Source organism: Littorina saxatilis, linkage group LG7, assembly GCF_037325665.1.
Source record: "Littorina saxatilis isolate snail1 linkage group LG7, US_GU_Lsax_2.0, whole genome shotgun sequence".
Classification (NCBI taxonomy): domain Eukaryota; kingdom Metazoa; phylum Mollusca; class Gastropoda; order Littorinimorpha; family Littorinidae; genus Littorina; species Littorina saxatilis.
Genome location: NC_090251.1, coordinates 41,809,930 through 41,833,539, shown reverse-complemented (window position 1 = coordinate 41,833,539; position 23,610 = coordinate 41,809,930). Strand labels below are relative to the sequence as shown.

Sequence of the window (23,610 nt, the reverse complement as noted above, 5' to 3'; positions counted from 1 at the left end):
TGAAGATTTTTTGGAAAAGGGTGAAAAACAACTTTTGGAATGAGTCTCCCTCACAAAAGCTCTAATGTCTCGGTATCCATTGAGAGCAAGAAGAGGGAGTGAAAGAATGCGGTAATAAAGAGAAAGAGAGGGGAGGAACGTGAGACAGAGACATAGCAAGACAAAGAGGGAGGCGGGTGAGACAAGACAGACAGAGAGGATGTGTCGGTGGAAGGAAGTGCGCCAAACTGAGCGTCGTGTCTGATGAAGATTTGATGCGTCAGAGACCGCTCGTTGTGTGCAACGGAGGGGAAAGAAGGAGAGAGGGGGATGATGCACACACTCACTCGCTCGCACACAGACTGCACTCTCAAGGCTGCATTTTTCTTGCATACATCGACTAACACGGACGACCTCTCTCTCTCTCTCACATCGACTAACACGGACGACCTCTCTCTCTCTCTCTCTCTCTCTCTCTCTCTCTCTCTCTCTCTCTCTCTATATATATATATATATATCATATATATCTAGGGGATGCCCGCTCTCTCTGCGAGGCAGAGGTATGAGCACGCGCTAACAAACGCACATACAGTGAAACCCAACAATTAAGACCCCCTCCCATCTCACATCAGACTTCGCATCCTTTACAGAGTTTGCTTTTTCCGACTTTCTTTTTGTACCCCACGTAAATGTACAGCCCTCCTTTTTAAAGACCTGATGTTTTCCCTTACGTTCAAACGGGAGGGGGGATAGCATTTTGATTGTGCCGCTCGTGCTTTGAATCCTTATCATCTTGAGTGTCTCGAAGCACTACCCGCCCACCTTATCAGCTTAAATGGCTGAATTTTTGATTTCACACTTCAGTTCAAACTGTCTGACGCAGGCTGTTCTCAGTGTGTGTGTGTGTGTGTGTGTGTGTTTGTGTGTGAGCCTGTCTGTCTGCCTGCCTGCCTGTCTGCCTGTTTGTCTGTCTGGCAGTGTCACACACACACACACACACACACACACACACACACACACACACACACACACACACACATATGAGCCTGTGCCAAAACGTGGTCTGCCGAAAGAGCCGACATGTTCATGCATTACTGTTCATCAACCGCACTTTCAATCGCAAAAAGCACTGAACAGTTTGAAAGCATGTATGTTAAAGACATAGCAAAGACAGTTTCAGAAGCTTGCATGCATTACACCTACATGAAAAAAATAAAAATGTTAGCCGAAGCGGGCAAATCCGGCGACTTAAAAGTGGGACATTCCGTACATGGTGTTTTGTTGGTCCGCGGTCCAGAAATCTCCGTCGGCAAGTTAGAAACAGTGCCCATAATATTGATAAATGTACCCTAAATTACCACGAAAAGATGATGTCTACGAAAAAAAAGATGTTTATTGGCAAAATATTTGACGTCAAAAACGTCCATAGCGATCGTAACTCCCTGTGTCTCCAGCGAACTCACGATACGTCCCTCGATTTTCGAATCTACGAACGTCATTATCGCAACCGAAAGTTGTAAGCAGCAGTAAATAAAAAGTTTTATTTGATTTGCAAACAATTGATTTAAAATAAAAGTATTTTAAGTAGTTTTGAGAAGTTTTTAGGTTGAATGCAATTTTCATGTCTTTTTGTTACGATCGCTCAATATTCAATAATTTATTTTAAATGACCGCGGAAGTATCGGGGCTGCTGTTATAAATAGCAAAAACGTTACACGCACGCAGTTGGACTCCATTTTGCTACACGGATGGCCGACTTTCGCAGGGAAGGTAAGTTTTCGTTTCATGTCTCCTGTTTGATGAGCGTTACGATCGACTCAAAATTCTTCAAGTTTTTTACTTATTCGCTGTGTTATAGCTAGTAGCAAAGAATATGTTCTGGGTGATTCTTCCTTTCATATTTTAAGCATTTGTCTGGACTGAAAAAGTTCGTTGAAGCACGCTGGTTGTTTTTTTGTTGAATTAAGACACAGGGACAGTTTGGGTCTTCGTTACGATCGATCCATATTCTGTGATGTCTTTGTTACGATCGACTGAACATTTTCACGGCTAGCAATAGCAACAGCAAACAATGGTTCCGTTTGGATTAGCAAGTAATGTATGAGTTTTCGGACTTGTTTTTACATTTAGTCAAGTTTTGACTAAATGTTTTAACATAGAGGGGCAATCGAAACGAGGGTCGTGGTGTATGTGTGTGTGTGAGTGTGTGCGTGCGTGCGTGTGTGTGTGCGTGCGTGTAGAGCGATTCAAACCAAACTACTGGACCGATCTTTTTGAAATTTTACATGAAAGTTCCTGGGAATAATATCCCCGAACGTTTTTTTCTTTTTTTCGATAAATACCTTTGATGACGTCATATCCGGATTTTTGTAAAAGTTGAGGCGGCACTGTCACACCCTCATTTTTCAATCAAATTGATTGAAATTTTGGCCAAGCAATCTTCGATGAAGGCCGGACTTCGGTATTGCATTTCAGCTTGGTGGCTTAAAAATTAATTAATGACTTTGGTCATTAAAAATCTGAAAATTGTAAAAACAACAATTTTTTTTATAAAACGATCCAAATTTACGTTCATCTTATTCTTCATCATTTTCTGATTCTAAAAACATATAAATATGTTATATTTAGATTAAAAACAAGCTCTGAAAATTAAAAATATAAAAATTATAATCAAAATTAAATTGTCGAAATCAATTTAAAAACACTTTCATCTTATTCCTTGTCGGTTCCTGATTCCAAAAACATATAGATATGATATGTTTGGATTAAAAACACGCTCAGAAAGTTCAAACGAAGAGTGGTACAGAAAAGCGTTCTTAGCGCAACTACTACCCCGCTCTTCTTGTCAATTTCCCTGCCTTTGTCATGAGCGGTGGACTGACGATGCTACGAGTATACGGTCTTGCTGAAAAATTGCATTGCGTTCAGTTTCATTCTGTGAGTTCGACAGCTACTTGACTAAATGTTGTATTTTCGCCTTAAGCGACTTGTTCTTGGTTTGGTTGTGAAATATTTTTCGAGAAGGCCACTCGGGGATCTTCCCGCAGTGGGGCACTGCGGTTATGAAATTAAAGGCCCCTCCTGTTTTTGGAACCGCAGGAGCTTTCTAGTTTGCTGTTAGGTAGATTTTTGATTCCTCTTTCCTGTCATGCTCTCTTTTTCTTCATGAATTCTTTTCTTTTTTCTGCCTTCTTGCTCATTCACCTGTATTTTTTCCAAAAATCTCTTCTCTTGCCGCTTGTCTCGCGATTCATGTATAGTTTAATCTGTTAGTGTTCTGATGTAAGTCCAGCAGTAGATAGGTTAAGCCTATTTTAACATACTGGAAACTGGTAATCTTCCAGTAGGTATTAATTTAGTTTTACTAAAGCCTGCTGGGACACAAGTAATGGGTTAGTGCATTTGTAAACAGGAATCGCTTGACAAGTGGCCCCCTTCATCCCCCCCTTCCTCGTCCTGATATGGCTCTGCGTAGTCGGCTGGACGTTAAGCAACAAATAAACAAACAAACAAACTCGGGGATCTTCTTGCGTCAATCGTAACGCAAGACATGTAACTCTCACTGTGTCTCGGTTACGAATGACAGCTATTTTTGGACAGCTATGCATTTACATACGTATGCCTTTCTTTTCTATTTAAGGTCTGCGTTTTACTTTTAACTTTTGGAATTGAGAGTTTAGGGTTGTGTTTTTTTTTTTTTTAATGTTTGTAGCTTTGATTTACGAGGAATGCATGTCGACCGTAACTTTTCTTGGGAAGGACACAGTATTGTTTTATGTCCTTTGTTACTTGTTTTTTTAGTTACCTCAATTACCAGCCTTGTAAATAAATGACTCTGCAGATGAAAGCATATTAATTTATGGTGATTGTGTCAACTTAGACACATCTCTTTGTAGGAAATCCAGTACAGTCTTAGTTCTTAGGACTGATGTTAGAAGTGGTATTGTTGCTCTTAAAAGTGAAATGTTACATTTATCTGGGAGAGGTAGAAGAGACAGGGGTCAGTGCTGTAGAAACTGCACTTGAACATGTCATTAAATTCTAGATGTGCTGTGGGCAAATATTTTTCTGTCTTGTACTTGAGCCTCATTTCTTTTTCGTGATTGTAAGGTCTGCGACTGCAAGTCAGATTGTCACCCAAGGCTGAACGAGTCCGGAAGCAGAACAACGAGCGATCCAAAGAGTACAGACAACGGCTAAAGCTGGACCCTGAACGCTACGATGTCTGCCATGAACGAACTTTGGAGAGGAACAGAAGACATGCTATTCTTACACAAACACGTTTGCACCCACGCGTATGGCTTTGCTTGCAAAGTACACCAACTTTTTGAAAAATACACTCAACGTTTTGGGAAAGTACTCTTGCCTCGGGTTTAGTGTAAACAGGTCTGCATCTGGTTTGGTCTGACTCCCTTCTGACAGTGACAGTCTGGCAAGTTTGCTGATCATGCATAGCCCGAGTAGATTAATTTATTTGATGGGGGAAGCCAATTTTACGAACTTTGCAGTTATCATTATCATATTATTTTACATGTAGGCATTGGCAGCTAAAGCTATGTGTGAAAGCTGATCTGTGATTTTCTCTAGTCTTGTACATTGTGGTACTTTGAATGCTTGTGTGTATTTATTGGTAGAGGTGCACATTTTTTTTTAAATCTCTGATTACCAATTTGTGATTGATCAAGTCTTGTATTTACCTTTGTAGGGTGCTAGTGTGCCATGTGTTTCTTTGATTATGTGCATGACTATTTGAGAGTGCAAGTGACACTTAATGTGTGGATGTGGAGGATATTCATGAGATTGACATTTCCCTTGGGCGTTTGTAATTTTACCTTGTTTTCTCCATGAACTTGCGTTTTAATTTTTCATTTTTATTTAACCAGTTTTGAGTGCAAAATTGTTTGTTTAATGACTTTTGACTCGTTCAGACTGGAATGTAATGTTCACGAACATTAACTGCAGGAACTTTCTGTATAAGCTGATGGTGTAAATATACCACTATTTGGGACTGTTTTGGTTAGTTTTCTGTTGTGTTTTTGAGATTCTTGCCATCCATTTTCCAATAAATTTGTACATTTGAAGACATCTTATCCTTATTTTGCACTTTCTGCATGTAACACCTGGCATTTTGGCATTTCTTATTCTCTTGTCACATTACAGTGTGTGTTCCTGACTTTGTGTGTCAACCGGAACATGAGACACAGTGCCATTTTCATGTCTTCCTTGACCCCGTTACAGTTGACACAGCAGGGACTAGTTTTTCTACTTTGCTTTCTTTTTCATGTGATTTTGAGGTTTGTTTGAGTTGCAAATGATGGTTTTAATAAAATATTCTAGTCTTTGAAACATCTTCTCTGTTTTTAATTTTTTTACAGGATTTCTTGTGACTGGAGTGTGTCAACTGTAACTCAGGACACAGTGATGGGTGTCTTATTTTTCAAAATACAAGGTCCATTTTAGAAGTTCCTCAATGAATCTCTTTTGGGATGTAAATCTTACTTGCTGAGTAAATTTGAAGCAAATCAGTTAAGAACTTATAAAGATACTTATGAAAATGCTGTGTCTCGCGTTATAGTTGACACACAGCTATGTTGATGCCTTTTTTTTGTTTTTTCGCAAAAAGTAAAGCCCAAGTTATCTTTTTGGTTATGGAAATAGTTGCACTATACAAAGTCAATTAGTGTATAAAGATAAGACAGTATTATTTCCAGTTTGGTTTTCAACCCCAAATGTCCCATTTTGGCAAGCACGTTTTGGCACAGGCTCATATATATAATATATACATACACACACACACACACACAAACGCACATACAAGGTTGAGTACTGCATCTATCCATCCATCCATCCCTCCCTGTGCATCAGCCGCAGAGCCGCATCAGCGGGAAACTCCACTCAGGCGGCAGTCTCTTGTCTGATCCCTCAGGCTCTGTGGCCGATGTGAGATCGATGTGAGAGCCGGGATTGAATGTGCTTCACTTCCCAGGAAGATTGGGTAGGGTGAGGGTGAGCCCAAGAGATGGGGTTGGGGTGGATGTGTTGATTAGGAGAGAACCGGACTGCGATGTGTCTATGTGTGACTTAGACTTAGACTTAGAACATTTTATTCACATAAAGGGTAGACATTTTAGGCCACAGGCTTAATCTTACAATGTGCCCTTTACATTCACACAAACACATATTCACGCGTGCGCCCGACTAGAATCATAGAAACATCAAACATACAGTAATAATAAATGAGAAAAGGAGAGAGAGAGAGAGAGAGAGAGAGAGAGAGAGAGAGAGAGAGAGAGAGAGAGAGAGAGAGAGAGAGAGAGAGAGAGAGAGAGAGAGAGAGAGAGAGAGAGAGAGAGAGAGAGAGAGAGAGAGAGAGAGAGAGAGAGAGAGAGAGAGAGAGAGAGAGAGAGAGAGAGAGAGAGAGAGAGAGAGAGAGAGAGAGAGAGAGAGAGAGAGAGAGAGAGAGAGAGAGAGAGAGAGAGAGAGAGAGAGAGAGAGAGAGAAAGAGAGAGAGAGAGAGAGAGAGAGAGAGAGAGAGAGAGAGAGAGAGAGAGAGAGAGAGAGAGAGAGAGAGAGAGAGAGAGAGATCGTTGTTGACCACTTACCAGCAAAAAAACCAAAAACAACCAAACAAACACAATAAAACACACATCCTCACCATCTCCTTGTCTCTAATAGTCTTAGTTTCTTTCATTCAGAACTCTTACTGTTGTCTGGGACTCTGTCTCCGTTTTATTTGCTGTCTGCAATGTCAGTCCTCTTGTATGTCTTTCGCAGTGTGTTTGATTCTAATACAGTTTAACACCCCCGTGGTCTCCTCCACCGGTTGCTAGACTCCTCAGAAGCAAAGGTTTGAGTTGAGCAACAGCAGTGCTATTCCCCTTGATGCCCCGCAAAGGAATCAAAGCCCAGGTTGACGTTCATTCGATTTTATTGTCAGCCGTGCACCACATGATTGTCTGAAAAGATTTCACATTCGATTTTATTAACAAGTGAAGTGCATACATCATACACCTCAACAGGTCGTCAGGGATTTGCGGGATAGCTCTATGCCGTGGGTAGATAAAAAAAAAATAAAGGAAAGGAGACCGATAAGCTGAATCAGAAAGCTGAATCAGAATGCGCAAGCTGGCAGTTGTTAGGCACCCAGGCCACAGCTGTAAAGCTGAATCCACCCCCCCCCCTTTTTTTTTTTCTCTGCCCCCCCCCCCCCCCCCCTCTATTGTGTTTCCTTGCCAAACAATGGTGTGAGCATATGGCCTATGGGATGGATTTTGTTTGGGGGGCTCAGGGACCCAGGTTTGACTTGGCCCTGGCCATTCTGACTTTTTTGTGTGGCTGATCCAGTTTATGAACTGTCATGCATAAAAGTACAGATAGAGATACAAGCAGGCAGACAGACAAGCATACAAGGCAGACAGACGAACTCAGAGGCAGAGAGAGAGAGAGATGGTGGGAAGGCGGGAGAGGGGGGAAGAGAGAGAGACAGACACATGCCTGCTGCACACACACGCACTCAGGCATGCACACAAATGCAGGCTCACAAAAAGCCACAACTACTAAAGCAAATGAAAAAGCGATGCATAGGAAAAGTAGCTTAACAACAGCAAAAAAGAAACAGATTTGTACACCATCTGATCAACTGATAAATGTTTGTGAGCAGGCGTAGTTTGGCTTTAGGGGGGTAAGTAAAGGGAAAGTCAAAGCTGAAGGAGTCAAGGACACAGAAGTCAGATGGTGAATGATGTTGACACCTGCATGACATTTGACTGTGTTCCTGGATGGACCAGTGAACCTGCCCTGATTGTTGGTAATGGTAATTATGAAGTGACCAAAAGGACCTTGACTTGAAGGGAGGGGTGTTTTGTTGAGAGTTACTCTGAGTAGAAATTCATACAAAGAGATGGGATTGGGACTTGGAATGAGCAGACATTATGCCAATGATGTACAGTAGGTGACCACCAGAGAGAAGAGACTGTGTTGTATTTTTGACATTTGAGACATGAACAAAAGACGTGGAAAGATATTACTTTCTTTGCTTGAAAAACTGAAAACATCATCAGGTAAATAAATGGTAAAATATTGAAGTGGAAGTTGTTGTTTTTTCCTGTGCAGGCTCTGCCAAGCTTCCAAGGTGTTCTGCATATATATATAGTGTACAGTATGTGTTTTCCATGCATTCTCAGCCTAATTCAGAACAGACCCCCCCCCTGTAAACAGGAAAGTCAGGGCCTTGCCACTTTATTTCAGACCCTGCCAGCCCTGGGAAGGAACCCTTACAGCTCCTGGCCTTAACTCACAAATATGCTTGGAATTCTCCCCCTGTAATTGTTGTATTTTGAGGTCTGCACAGAAGAATTTGTGTAGAGGGTTGGGGGAGGGGGGGAGAGGGGGGGTCAGGCAGGCAAGGAGTGCCCAGGGTTGGGAATTAAAGGAGGGGGGGTATCAAACTGTGGAGTGTGTGTCAGCGAGAGAGAGAGGGAGAGAGAGAGAGAGAACTTAACTCAACACTTTAATACAGAAGGATTAGAGAGAGAGAGAGTATGTATCTTCTATTTGTATAAATAGTGGAGACAGGCTGAATTTGAATGGACAGAAAATAGATTGTTGTGCACTTGTTTTTCTGTTTTGACCTGTGTGATGAGGAACTTGAATGTACATTTTCCTTCCTGTGTCATGTTTTGTGGCAGCATTTTTGCTCTCACTCTCAGACTCTCAAGGCTACTTGCACAAATAGCCTTTTGATTGCTGTTTCTGGAGATAGAATGTGAAACTCGAGGGAAGATGATACTGATCAGTAGCTTCAGCATTTGAAAAATGCAGGGTTCGACACTAGCGGGGGCGGGGGGCGGAACGCCCCAGAGTTTTGTGTTCCGCCCCAAACATTGCCGAAGCTTGGGGCCCACTCCGCCCCAGGATAAATTCCAACAATGACAAACCGAAAATTCTAATGCCAGAGCCAATCACTAAAAATCGCCAGTCAAAGTCGTCACTGAAATTTGCGTTACGATCAATGCCGCAGTCAAGGAAAAAAACCCATTGAAATCGTCGAAGGACAATGCCGCAAGGGAAATAACTCCCAGATTGCACTCTTTAGCGTGAGAGATAAGTATCGCCTTCAAATGCCAAACACAAAATGGGGCGACACATCCCTGGTGTAAAAAGACATGGAAATGAAGATGAAGAACAGGGTGGAGAGAAACGAAAAAAGGAGACCGATGAAGCCAAAAGCGCGAAGCGCTGTCGTAATTTCAATGTCAAATAGTTGAAAGAATTTCCCTGGCTTCAGTACGATGAAGAAAAACAGACAATGCATTGCCGCACGTGAATACTGAGAGTGGGCCCCAGATTTTTGTTTTCCGCCCCAGCAATATCCATCTCTGGGGCCAGTGTGGCCCCAGGCCAAATAAGTTAGTGTCGACCCCTGAAATGACTTGATGACGTCTCACAATGTTTGAGCTTGAATGATCCTTTTTTTCTCTCTTTTTTGTGTGTGCTTGTCTTTGATGGTACAGAAGTAACATTTCAGTTTTGTCAATAAATTTGACATCCAAAAAGTTTAGGTCTGTAAATGAAATTTAAATTTGATTTACAAAATTAATGACATGCCAGTTCTGTAGTAATTTACTATTTAGAAAATAGTATCTTCGTTTTGACCCGTCTTGAACTCGTGAGTTTGCCCTGTTTACCATGACACAGTTTTGCAAAAGAATAAAACATCTTCCATGAGTTTGAGTTAGTATACATGTGTGTGTACTTAAGTGATCAATTCAGAATGATCCTCACACGTATCTTTATTGTTGTGTGTTTCAGAGCTCCAGAGATTCTGCTTGGTCTGCCTTTCTCAGAAGCCATAGACATGTGGTCGCTGGGCTGCGTCATCGCAGAACTCTTCCTTGGCTGGCCCCTCTACCCTGGGTCCTCTGAGTATGATCAGGTAGCTACATTTGGTTTTAACAGTGTTTATTCAGTTACCGTATTTGACGGATTACAAGCCGCACCCCCGACTTTTAAAAAAAAAATTGGGACGAGCCACGTATAGGCCGCGTCACTATATTAGCCGCCGTCGAAAAAAATATAATCAGATCGTGTCAATCAATCAAAACAACCAGGCAAACGAAAGTACGGTATTTGGCGAAATCGGCTCCGAGAATAAACAAGTGAAACAAAGAAGAAAGGTGAAAAAGTTTGAAGAAAAATATCACACACACAATTTGTAACCAACACACACATGTAGTCCCGCCCGGAATAAGCTTTTTTGGGATGATTTACGACTTTTGTGCACATTTCGAGCAGACGAAAACACAACATGGCGGCTCTCGCTCCTCCAACTATCGCGAGACACAAAAAAACGAAATCTCGCGCGCGCGAGATCCTGAAACATCCGGTGTTTCTCTGTACGCTATCTTGTCACGACGACTTGTTGACAAACGAAGTTGCGAAAGAAAGAGAAAAGCGCCGAGTCTTGAGTAGAGAGCTAATAAAGTACCGGTAATCGCTAATCGAGCGAAATGAAAATCCGCGGCGACTTCCATTAGGTGAATGCTATTCAAGTTTAGGTAACGTTTTAGCCGCATCTTTTTATAAGCCGCAATGCGATTTAAAAAAAAAAAAAGTCGCGGCTTGTAGTCCGTCAAATACGGTACCTACACTTTTTTATCCATAAGTAATGGTTATTGGCAGATGAGTGATTTGTTTGTTTGTTGGTCTGCGTCTGTTGAGAAGACTGTTGTGTGAGCTGCTCAAACCCTGGAGGTCTGGTTCGGTAATCCTGTCGCTAAGGTGTCTTTCTTACCTTGAAACGATCATGTACACTGCCACAGATCTGGTTATATGTTCACATGGGTTTGATGGGGTAAGAGTATCGTTCTACTTGGACTTATACCAAAAAGCTGCATACTGTTTGCTCCCTGTGCGGAATGGCATTTTGTTTTTCTTATTTTCTTTTGTAAGTGACACCTATCCTTGACTACTTGGACTGGTCAATTGGCTTGAAATTGTACCTTTGGTGGTCTAGGCATTAAGACTATGCATGGGGAAACTGACCAGCTCCCATCTTATTCTTAGTAGTTGTTCTTCAATGGAATTATACATGTTTACAGGGATACAGTAGAACCCCCCTTTTAAGACCCCCCAGTTTAAGACTTCCTCTATTTTAAGGCCTTGCTTTTTCACATTTTCTGTTCATAACCTCTGTAAATGTACCTTCATTTTAAGACTCCCTCCCTTTTAAGACCACATGATTTTCTCAGACTTTATGAGGTCTTAAAGGGGGGGGGGGGGGGGGGGGTTCCGCTGTAGCACGTTAGCTTGTGGATCTCTTTGACCTTGAAAGACGTAGGAAATGTCAACAAAACATTGACAGAATATTATAATTAATGTTGTTTGTGTTGTGTTTCAGATTCGCTACATCTCCCAGACACAGGGCCTTCCGCAAGAGAACTTGCTTAACAATGCCACCAAGACCACCCGCTTCTTTCTACGGGACAACACAGACAGCAGCTACCCTTTCTGGAGACTCAAGGTCAGTCCCAAGGTCATCATCAGTGACCTTTGCTGATACATGTCAGAATGATCTATTTGGGGTTAGATTTGGGTGTCTGCTTGTGTTTTTGTTTGTTTCAAAATCATTCCTGTAGCCGTGAGCTGTACATATAAAGTAAGAATGACCAAACACATGTTTAATTTGAAGCATACGTAATAATCTTGAAAAGTCTTGTAAGAGTTGACATAAAATGTTGATGTTTTTTCCAGTCTCCTGAAGAACATGAAGGGGAGACAAAAATCAAGTCCAAGGAGGCCAGAAAGTATATCTTCAACTGTTTGGAAGATATAGGCCAAGTAAGTGGGCATGTTTGATTCATTTCAATAGATTTAGTTTTGACTGTTTGTGCTGTTAACCAGAGGAAGTGAAAATTGTTACTGGGAATTTGTGTATGACACTGGTAAGTTTCCTAGATTTATGAAATTCAGTAATGTTGAGTGGAACCCTTCATATGAAGACTTGTTGTTCCAAGACCTTCTTTCTGTCAGATTTTTCTATTCAAATAGGTTCTTAAGAAAGACTTCAATTTAGGATTGTTGATTGCCAGTATTTTGATAGTTTTACTGGTAAAAGACTGAATTAACTACCAGTATTTTGATAGTTTCATTGGTAGAATATTGGAAATTAACTGTCAGTATTTTGATAGTTTTACTGGTAAAATACTGGAAATAAACTGCCAATATTTGGATAGATTTACTAGGAAAATACTGGAAATTAACTGCAAGTATTTTGATAGTTTTACTGGTAAAAGTTTTACTGGTAAAATATTACTGGTAAAATACTTGAAATTAACTGCCAGTTTTTTGATAGTTTTACTTGTAAAATACTGGTAACTAGTAATATACTGGAAATAACAGGATCCCCGGCTAAGAACTTTGTCTTTGCTCATCAGATCAACGTGCCGACGGACCTGGAGGGCAGTGAGCTGGTGGCGGAGAAGATGGACCGGCGTGAGTTCATCAACCTGCTCAAGAACATGCTGACCCTGGACCAGGATCGCCGCATCCAGCCCGCCAATGCTCTCAACCACCCCTTCATAATGCTCTCCCACCTCGCAGAGTGGCCACACCTCAACATGTACGTTTCCGTTGTGTGACATTGGAAATTTGGTAGAAAAGATAATCTTAACTACCGCACTTATGTTAAAAAAAGATAATTTTAACTACGCATCCAGCCCACCAAAGCTCTCTGTCATTACTCATGACGAAATTAGATTGTTAGAATTGCTGCCTATCTGTTTTTGCTTTCCTGTACTGAAAACAGACGGCTCCATCTTTACAAAATAGGATTTGATAAGTTCTCCCCTCTTCTGAATGATGTTTTCATCGTGCGCTGTTGTTTGCAGTACGAAGCAGAGCGTGACAGCCATGGACATCTGTCGGCGGCCACAGTCGGGCATTTACGATATCAACCAGAACTCAGCCGGTGTGGTGCACAACGTGATGCCAGCCACCAGTGGCAGCTTCACCCTCACCTTTAACAACAACCAGATCAACAACCAGATCAATGCTCTCCACTCGCAGGTCTGCACTTGTGCTTTATATAGTGTGGGGTCAAGCTTTATATAGTGTGGGGTGAGGCTTTGAGGAAGAAGACTGAGAGGAGGGGGGTGGTGGTGATAGCGCCAAATTATATTGAAAAGAAGAGTTCATGGTTTTTGAACTTTGAAAATGTCTTGCATTGGTGAGATACATGTCAAGAACTTTGGAAGACAGTGGGAATCCTTGTGGATGTAGATAAAATGGGTTGAGTTTGCCAAACTGTTGTTGGGTGGTGTTCAGGGAGAGGACAGGACAGGAGAGGAGTGTGTGTGTGTGTGTGTGTCCTGACGGAAAAAAGAAATATCAACCCATCCAGTTTTACGTTAACGAGGATTTTGTCGTAGAAAATTTGCTCACTAATACACAAGCTTCCGTCAGCAAACATCTTCAAGCATCATCTTGACGTTTTAGATGGCAACCCAGAACCTGGGTGCCAGTCAAGGAGTGAGTGACATCACGCCGTACCTGCAGTACTCGATACAGTCCGGGACGTACCTGTCGTACCAACCACAGCAACAACTGGGGCCCTCCGTGGCCACGCAGAGACAGTCGGCACAGTTCCCCTGCCCTGACCCCTTCAGGCAGTCGCTGTGTGTCCCCTCTCTTGTCGTGCCTGCCCCTATGCCTGGTAAGTCGCAGCAGCCTCGCAACAATCGCGTTGAAACATGACCAAATAGTAATGTTAGAGCCTAACGAGAGGCAAGGATTGTGTAAGGAAATTGAAAGCTAGAACCGTGATGGTGAAAATGTTGAAACTTCAATGATGAAAATTTTTTAAAAACAGAGTTGAAAAAAGCAGGTTTCTTGAAGAATGCACATGTTTAATCAATCACCAGATTTCTGATTGCTGTGTCATGCTTTGTGTAGGAATTATTCCTTTCAAAAGGTTTTTGTAGTAGATGCAGACAGTGTGTTTCAAAAGATCCTTCTCTAATGATTACTTGCCAGTATTGACTGGAGATGGTGATTGAATTGGTATTGAGTATTTGCGTAAGAAAGAATAAAAAAATAATGGGAAGGGGATGGAGACAAGAGCAGAGAAATCAACAGGAACGTCAGTTACATCTGCTTATTTTCGGCAGGCCTCAACTCACCTAATCGCCCCAGTGCTGTCTCCATGGTAAGCCAAGCCCCTCAGACGCTTCAGCTGCAACCACAGTTGATCAGTCAGGTATGTTCACCAACCTTTGCCTGTTGTCTGAATGACTTTGCCGTGATCGTGACTGACTTTGCCGGGTTTTTTTCAGGACAGCACATGTACTTTGTTGTTGTTCTAGAAACCTGTCTGTGTTAGTTATTCTTTGGTTCAGTATATTGATATGTATACATCTTTAATTTTAGCATAAAAAAAGGAAATCCAACTGCAGGTCGGGTTGACACTTTCCTGATAGTTTAACAGTTAAAGTTTAAGGGCTAGAAAGTTTGGTTTTGAAATAAGCTTCTAAGTTTCATGTAACATCACCTAATACCTCAGTACTGCAGTCCTACACATATCTTTTAGTCATTCTGACATTAATTGAGAATCTACCTTTGCCACAAAAATGTTTTGTTGGTTTAAACACTTCATGTTGCTAAAATACAGATCATCCAGTTCAGTTTTTGTCTGTACTTTAGTGTGTATTTTTGTGAAAAGGTACACTTGTTTGTTTGTTTCATTTCTGTTTTCCATTTTATTCAGATTATTTTCAATAGTTTTGAAAGGATTCCTTGTGAGTTTTGCGTTTATCCAAGTTCCCAAGCCCATCCTCTGGCCACCATTTGTCCCCCAAGCCCTAGCATGGTCCGTTTAGCTGAAAGGATAGAAGACACCTTCCTCCCTGTGTAAACCGTTGTAGAAACCACTACAGATCTGCCCAGAGTATCCTTCCACTTAGACACACAACAAAAATGGACTAACTGTGGGTGGGAATATTTAGCAGGTAACACAGGTCTTTTTTAATTTTTATTTAAAAAAAAAAAATTCTTTTTTTTTTTTTACAATGGAAATATTCCTTATATTTACAATTCAATTTTTCTACTTAATATTTGAAACTCAAAAATTACAAACACTGATAACTGAGGTCTATTGCAAACTTAGTTCAGCAAAAGATTGTTACTTTGCACAGAATGCATACAGTGAGGCTGTAGATGTCATGGATTTGTTCTAGGGAACTGAAAGGATGCTCCGACACCATAGGAAAACCTGTACAAATCTGTCGTCATTTAGTGATTTACACATTTAGAGAATATGATTAGGTTTGCATATTTAAATGCAGGTTGAGACGTATTTGTTTTGAATGAACAGTAAATGTTGCTCAGGGTAAGAATAGTGTTCAGAACATGTTGATGGATGGATTTATTGATCATGCATATGCGTCTGTATCGATGTTCAAGAACATGGACATCTTTCATGTCAAATTAAAGATAAGTTGGTATTTGTGTATCATTCAAGAACATTTGTATTCATCTGTTATGGTTCCTGAACATGTTGCTTTCTTTAAGTGCAGGTTGCATTTGTGTGTTTACATATGAATGTATGGGTAAAGGGCAGAGCAGGGGTGAGAGCCCTGGAGGCTGGTGGAGGTGCAGAGAGTAGCTAACCGTGTGTTGTGTTTGTTCTCAAGCAGACCGTAGCCTCCCAGCATCTGACGCCAGTCACCATGATTGACAGTGGTAGACCCGTGTTCATGGCCGTATGTAACTCTCATTTTGAATTTTGACATAGTTTTCTTCGTTTGCTCATCATTTTTTGGACAAGCTTCTGCTGTTACTACCTTACTGACTTCTCTGGTGTTGATGGCAATATTCTGATTTAGCCCCGCATTAGCTTCGTCGTCACACTGATCGAACTCAAAATGTTCAGTCTTCTTTCAGTATGTGACGTCACTTCCACTGGGCTATATCTGGAGTATGCCATGATTGTATGTGTGTGCATAGTCTTTGTGAATACCCTTGCCTGCCTAAGCGAGCTGCCTTCTGCTCTCCACTCTACTCTACTCACCATCATGTTTGGTCCATCTTTTCATCAGAGTGTTTTTGTCATTCTTCTTGCCATGATTATTGTGCCTGGTTTTCCTTCACTCAAGTTGGGCCGTTTCTACTGCAATTCTCTTTCTCTCTGTATCCAGCTTCTGCCATTTTGCTTCACAGGCATTGTTGAATAGTTTTTTTCACTAAAAAGCCAAAACGGGGTGTGGACAATGTTAGCCTTTTCGGGGCACAATTTAGATGTTTTGGGTGGAATGGGAGGAAAAAGGGCAACAAAGCAAACAAAATGGAGGTCAGAGATGCTTTTGTAGTTTGTCTTGATTTGAAAATTCAACCTGAAAAGAAAATGGTTGGAATACAGTTCAGAAAGGTGGAATGTTTTAACCCCAAAAAGCTGGGTGACAAGAATTTGAATCTGATTGTGTGAGATGATCAGGCAAGTATATGAAGAACTAAAAGGGGGAAATCTCCAGGTAAATTGGGAGAAGGTGAACAGTGGTTTATAGAAAAGCTTTGGGAAGATAATATTTAGTAGTACATGTAGCTAAACCAAACTAGCGGACTTCCTCAGACTGTCTAGGTTAAATCCACATGTCTTTGTCATAAAGACTGACTGTACATGTAATGGTGCAGCAACTATTTTGCCAAATCAAACGATTCTTGGAGAGGGAAAACCTACAAAGTGGCAAAGTGTTCTAATTGTCCTTTGTAGAACTAGAAGCATTGAGTAGCAAGTTTAAAGGTAGCTTGACATCACACTCAAGTTTTGGCATGCTTTTTAACCTCATAATCTGTAGCCTAGATGCAGCTGATCTTTGGTATCCGGGCTGCGGCTGAGTTCATAATTAATTACACTGCCATATACCTAATTGCTCTTTATTTGTACTGTGTAGTGGTATAGATATATTTATTGTCCAGTTCCTTCTGCTGTCATGCTGTTTATGTAGACTGCTCTAACTTGAATTGATGTCATCAAACCTGAAATCTACCATATTCTCCAAAAAAGAAGAAAACAAAAGAAAAAAATTAAAAAACGCTACTGTTTTGCACTCTTTGAGAAACACAAACATTTTATAGGTTCTTTTTGAGCAGACTTTCTAAATTTGTTGACATCTTCATGATTTTGAGCACATCTTCAGCACTTGCTTTTTTCTTAGATGTACCCCATGTACATTTTTTGTTGTTGTTGACGTTTTGCCAGGGTGGGCTTGTTCGTTACTTGCTGTGTAATGTCCCCACACTACTTGATGTTAACTGAATTGCTGTTTTCACTTTTCTGTGTGTGTTTGTCAGGCTCTTCATGTGAGTTCTATTTCAGGCATGACGATCATTTTCTGTGAAAGTTTAGCCTATTATCCAGGTGTTTCTGTCTGGCTGTTTACTTGATTAATGTTTCAACATCATTTGATTGGTCCTCATGGGGACTGCAATTTCTAAAGTGTCATGTTCCGGACATTCAAGCCAGTTTCAGTTGTATTGCTTTGTGGAATGGATTACTGACTTTCTTTGTTAGACTGACGTTTTCTTTGCATTTTCAGTGGCATGATTTCATGAATTTGGCATCTCAGATCTCAGAACCAAGCGTATCACATTTTGACAGAGTGCTGCAGACTAGTGTTTTTGTTTTTTTCCTTTTTATTACTGTGTATTCTTGGCTCAGTTTTAACTTCAGGAGACTTTGTCTAATTCTTTGTCATAGTGATGTATTTGGCTGGCTTTATTTGTGCACCTTATTTGCCTGTAACACATCTATCTATCAATGATTGTTATTGTATTTTAAACATATGTGAATTGCAAAATCACCCTCTGTTGAATATTTTGTTTCATTTGTATTCTGATATTGACTCCATTCTGTTTAACTGCAAACGTTTCTTTGCTGTTATGCCTTATGGTGTAGATGTAGCTAGACTTATTCTTCTCATTTGTTCATCAGAGTATCCATTTTTTTTAATCTACTTGACTTACTATTTACCCAACTTAAGTTTATTCAGTTGCTCATACTTGCCAACCTCAGTGTGATTTCAGTTATAGTTAAAAAGTGTTAACATAATTTTGCAGCACAGATGACGCATTCATACTTACTTGAATCTTGAAAGTGTAAATAGATAATGTTTGGAAATACCATGTTACTCTGTAAAGGTATAAATTGACTGAGGAAAATCTGCACCTTTTAAACAGTGAGGCAAAAATATGGTGCTGATCAGAAGAGGCAAACAATCATGGCATCACGGTGAATAATGTGTGCATATTGTGCAATGTTTGCTGGATAATTATGATGCATTTTTCTTTGGAAATATGTTCGTTGGAACTCACTACAGTGGAACCCCCCTTTTAAGACCTCCAAAAATCTGAAAAAATCAGGTCTTAAAAAGGAGAGAGACTTAAAGGCTGACATATAGTCCTATTTAATTAGTTTAATTACTTCCAGGGCTTTTCCCATCGTTGCGGGGATGTATAAATTAAGTTTCCTGCAAAGTTTTAGGTTTGAAGTCCTTACCAATTACGAGAAATAATTAATTCTTTATTGCTATGTTTAGCAACAGTTCTCCAGGACTTGGGCTATTTTTAGACCGTCAACACAGAACTTGGGCTATTTTTAGACCGTCAACACAGACAGTACAGCTTCGTCAATCCCTGCGTAAAGGAAATCACTCACCTTCCACGTGCACCAGATTAGCGCGGTAGCGTATTGTGCTAAGCAGGAAAGCGCGCTTTTCTGTATTCTTGTTAACTTCGCAATTTCCGGAAAACATCCACTTTCACTTTGAGACTGTTCTGTTTACATTCGACACTATCAACACCACTTTACAATACTGAAATAATTTTTTCTGTGTTCGAAAGCTACAGCCAATCGTTATTATATCCCCTTAGGTACAGTTTTATAACATTATTGGCACATGTAAACGATATGAATTAATTAATGAACGCTACGTATATGGCAGCCTTTAAAATGGGGTTAAAATGACACAGGCTATGAAGCAAAAGTCTGTGAAAACAGGGTCCGAAAAGGGAAGGAGTCTTAAATTGGGCGGTCTTTGAAGGGGGGGTTCAACTGGATTGGCTGGTCCTTCTTTTCTTCTTCTTCTGCGTTCGTGGGCTGAAACTCCCACGTACACGTGTTTTTTGCACGAGTGGAATTTTACGTGTATGACCGTTTTTACCCCGCCATTAAGGCAGCCATACGCCATTTTCGGAGGAAGCATGCTGGATATTTTCGTGTTTCTATAACCCACCGAACTCTGACATGGATTACAGGATCTTTTCCGTGCGCACTTGGTCTTGTGCTTGCGTGACACGAAGGGGGATAAGCCACTAGCAGGTCTGCACATAAGTTGACCTGGGAGATCGGAAAAATCTCCACACTTAACCCACCAGGCGGCCGCGACCGGGATTCGAACCCTCGACCTTCCGATTAAGAGGCCGACGTCTTACCACCCCGCCACAGCGCCCGTCTGATTGGCTGGTCCACCATGATGGCTTTGCTCTTCTGATCAGTGGCCACTTGTGTTTGCTTCACTGTTTTAAGGGGGCACACAGGCAATACAAAACCCAGCAACACTTGGTGCCATTTGTTTCTGTTGAACAGGACCAGAGTAAGCAAGAGGAGGAGATATGTGATCACGATTCTGACAAACATGCAATCATGATTCCAAATGAAATAAAATGATTGTAATTCACATGAACAAGTGATTCCATTTCATTCAGTGATGTGATCACGATTCTGACAAACATAATCACGATTCCAAATGAAATAAAATGATTGTACAGGGTGACCCCAAAAAAAGAGTACCCAAACAAAACGTCATAAATTGAACAAAAATAAAGCAATCTTCATAAAATTTATTTACACACACAAGTAGCCTCTGCATGATTTTAGCGTTCTAGCTTGTCTTTCAGGAAAGTTATGCTCATTCTACAGAACATGCTCCAAATGGCCTTCGCGCCGCTGCAGGCAAACTTGAACTCGCCACGCAAAGTTATCAATCACCCGCACACACTCCTGTTGCGAGATTTCGCGAATGGTTGTTGTGATGGTTCTCTTGAGTTCTGTGATTGTCTGTGGGTTGTTCCTGTAGACGTTGTCTTTCAGGAACCCCCAAAGATAGAAATTTGGGGGATTTAAATCCGGGGGAAGCCATTTAGAGCATGTTCTGTAGAATGAGCATAACTTTCCTGAAAGACAAGCTAGAACGCTAAAATTTTCTGTGCAAATCATGCAGAGGCTACTTGTATGTGTAAATACATTTTATGAAGATTGCTTTATTTTTGTTCAATTTATGACGTTTTGTTTCGGTACTCTTTTTTTTGGGGTCACCCTGTAATTCACACGAACAAATGATTCCATTTCATACAGACATTAAACTAAGGGGAGAAGAAGAAAATCGACCAAGCCTACTTTCGGTTTCATTGATTGAGTATCTTGTCAGCGTATTTAGGCTGTCGAGTGAATTCACATGCACAAACACAGAGAGGCAAAGATGAGCAAGAAGAGTTGCAAAAATTAGTAAAGAAGAAGATAACCTTGCCTAGTGTATTCTCAAGTGTATCTTATTTCTGTGTTTTTAGAATGCTCACTAAATAATCTGCCAAGGCAAATTTTATTATGTGTCCAGGGATGGCCAAAACGTCCGCCCGATCGCCAGGGGCGAGTAAATCCGCTGGGCTAGTAGAAACCTCCTGGCAGCTCGCCCGGCTGGCCAGTGAACATTTTGGTCAAATGCAAAACGTTGTACTACCGAGTTTTAAAGCCATATAAACACTGCAGATTCAGGAACTTTTGTCTCGTCTGCAAAACCACTGCCATGTTCAGGTGAAACGACAACGAGGCTCCTGCCGTATCACTGCTATTTTAATTGTGTAAAGAAATCTTAAGTCATAATTTGTTGTGTGGTACGTACCGGGCCAGCGACATTTCTGACGGGCTAGTGACTCCCTTGAAGTTACTCGCCCGGCTGGCCAGTAAACATTTTGAGATTTGGCCATCCCTGGTGTCTGTCTGTGTGTTTTCAGAACACTCACAAGATAATCTACCAAGCCTAATTTTGTTATGTGTCTGTCAGTGTCTGTGTGTTTTCAGAATGCTCACAAAATAATTTACCATAACCAAGCATATTTTCAAAGTGTGTCCTGGTCTCTGTGTTTTCAGAACGCTCACGTGAACTCATGGCCGGCCAGTCGCCAGGTACTAATGGGGTCGTGGCAACACCTGCCCACCCTGACCTCACAGCGCGCCGTGCCGCAGACACTGGTGCCTGACGCTCTCACCGCCACCGCTGACAACTGGAGACAGTCTCTCATGGTGAGCGTAGGGTTGGTGTGTGTCAGTGTGTGTGTGTGGTGGTTGGTGAAAATCATATTATTATTATTATTAAAATCGAGACAGTCTCTTATGGTGAGTGTAGGGTTGGTGTATGTCGGTGTGTTTGTGTGTGGTGGTTGGTGAAAATCATATTACTATTATTATTAAAATCGAGACAGTCTCTTATGGTGAGTGTAGGGTTGGTGTATGTCGGTGTGTTTGTGTGTGGTGGTGGGTGAAAATCGTATTATTATTAAAATCGAGACAGTCTCCTATGGTGAGCATAGGGTTGGTGTATGTGAGTGTGTTTGTGTGTGGTGGTGGGTGAAAATCATATTATTATTATTATTAAAATCGAGACAGTCTCCTATGGTGAGCATAGGGTTGGTGTATGTGAGTGTGTTTGTGTGTGGTGGTGGGTGAAAATCATATTATTATTATTAAAATCGAGACAGTCTCCTATGGTGAGCATAGGGTTGGTGTATGTCAGTGTGTGTGTGTGTGGTGGTGGGTGAAAATCATATTATTATTATTATTAAAATCGAGACAGTCTCCTATGGTGAGTGTAGGGTTGGTGTATGTCAGTGTGTGTGTGTGTGGTGGTGGGTGAAAATCATATTATTATTATTATTAAAATCGAGACAGTCTCCTATGGTGAGCATAGGGTTGGTGTATGTCAGTGTGTGTGTGTGTGTGGTGGTGGGTGAAAATCATATTATTAAAATCGTATGATAGAAATTTTAGATGTTATGGGAGTTGTGATGGGAACAGGAGTATGAGCAATAATGTGAACATAATAATCATGTCATGTCAGTGCTGATTTTTGTGTGCTTAATTGTTTTTGCAAAATTCATTTTGTTTTGTGCTCAACCTTTTCAGGTCTTTGTAATTGCTGAAATGCATGAGATGAAATGGGACTGGGAGTTGGGATGAATGTATGAGATGAACAATGAAGATTGTAAGAAGACAGTGTTATAATGAATGATGATAATGGGGTGATGTTAATGATTATAATGTGTGTGCAGAATTCTGGGTCCCAGCACTGGAACATGGGGCTGGTACACACTCAGCCTCTGTCTTCACAGTACGCTGCGGCCGCCGCCTCCCACTCTTCTAGCAAGAGACATCCAAAACAGAGGTCAGTCAGCGAAACTGTTCCATTTATTAACGCATCCCGTCTTAAGTCTTTACGGTCTTTATGGTACGTGTGTGTGTGTACGTCGTGCGTGTATGTTTTTCCTGGGTCTTCCCCCCCCCCCCCCCGTTTATGAATGGTTTTTTTGGCGTGTGCCCCTGACATCATCCAATCACTTCTCTCCCCTGTCATTTATTTCCGTTCCTAGAGTTCCTTCCCTTTTTGCATGTTTCCCCTCCATTTTCTTTTGAAACCTTGTTCGTTCCGTGTTGCGTGGGTTGTGTTTTTCCCTGATGAAGTTTTCATAAGCGAAAATTTGTATCGTCTTGTGCTGTTCTTGTATCAGTGAGTACAGAAATCCTTTGTTTTTTAACTTTAAGTCTTCACAATAGTTGTATGTTTCTATTCCATTTAGTTTCACCCATCTAGTTTTTTAGGTCTTCACAATTGTTGCCGTAGGTTTCTATTCTGTTCATTAACCTTTCCTTGTTTTGAGGCTTGACAAGTGTTGTCGTATGTTTGTGTAGCCGAACCAACAAGGAGGCCACATCGACACAGCTGTCGCCGGTGAAGAAGCGCGTGAAGGAGAGCACACCCCCGCAGGCTGAACTGCTGGGCCCGGAGGAGATGCTGCGTGTGGGGGGAGGGGGTGCAGGTGAGGACTGGGGCATGGTGGCTCCCGGTCTCATGCTGGACGCTCGCCCCATGGACAGCTTGCAGACCATCGTCATCCGCGACTCCCCCTCCCCTTCCCACAGTGTCATCACCATCAGCTCCGACAGCGAGGACGAGAGTGACCGTCGCGGCTTGCCCTCGCACCACCACCACCACCACCACCACCACCATGACCGCCATCTGCGTGAGCACGGAGCCTACCCCTATCGCACGCATGGGGGCTCTGGTCGCTCTAAAGTGTGAGTTGACCGTTTGGTAGAGTGTTTTGTAGACTCCTGTAAAGTTTTCCAAGAAAATATGACTGTTTTGTAGATATATCAGAGTGCTTTGTGCATCACTGTAAAATCTCTTGAGAAATGATTTCCTGGAAGCCTGCTTTCACTCAAAAGCCAACCCCTGTGTAACAACAAAGCGAGCAAACCTCTTCTGTGTTCCGTGTTATTGCTAAGTCACAGTTAAGTTTGATCTCTGT

The 23,610-nt window shown here is 41.5% G+C and overlaps 1 protein-coding gene across 5 annotated transcripts in view; it reads left to right on the top strand.

Annotated features, from left to right (window-relative positions):
• Positions 1-23,610, top strand: part of LOC138971489 (homeodomain-interacting protein kinase 2-like) — a 64,836-nt gene that overhangs the window by 23,022 nt on the left and 18,204 nt on the right. For 3 of the 5 annotated variants that reach the window (XM_070344228.1, XM_070344229.1, XM_070344226.1), the window contains exons 3-13: positions 9,790-9,913; positions 11,378-11,500; positions 11,731-11,817; positions 12,414-12,598; positions 12,867-13,044; positions 13,474-13,690; positions 14,145-14,233; positions 15,666-15,734; positions 21,176-21,328; positions 22,354-22,466; positions 22,991-23,377. In XM_070344228.1, the coding sequence (XP_070200329.1) occupies positions 9,790-9,913; positions 11,378-11,500; positions 11,731-11,817; positions 12,414-12,598; positions 12,867-13,044; positions 13,474-13,690; positions 14,145-14,233; positions 15,666-15,734; positions 21,176-21,328; positions 22,354-22,466; positions 22,991-23,377 (1,725 nt within the window). The remainder of the gene's footprint in view (positions 1-9,789; positions 9,914-11,377; positions 11,501-11,730; positions 11,818-12,413; positions 12,599-12,866; positions 13,045-13,473; positions 13,691-14,144; positions 14,234-15,665; positions 15,735-21,175; positions 21,329-22,353; positions 22,467-22,990; positions 23,378-23,610) is intronic. The other 2 variants (XM_070344227.1, XM_070344230.1) reach the window with 2 other exon arrangements.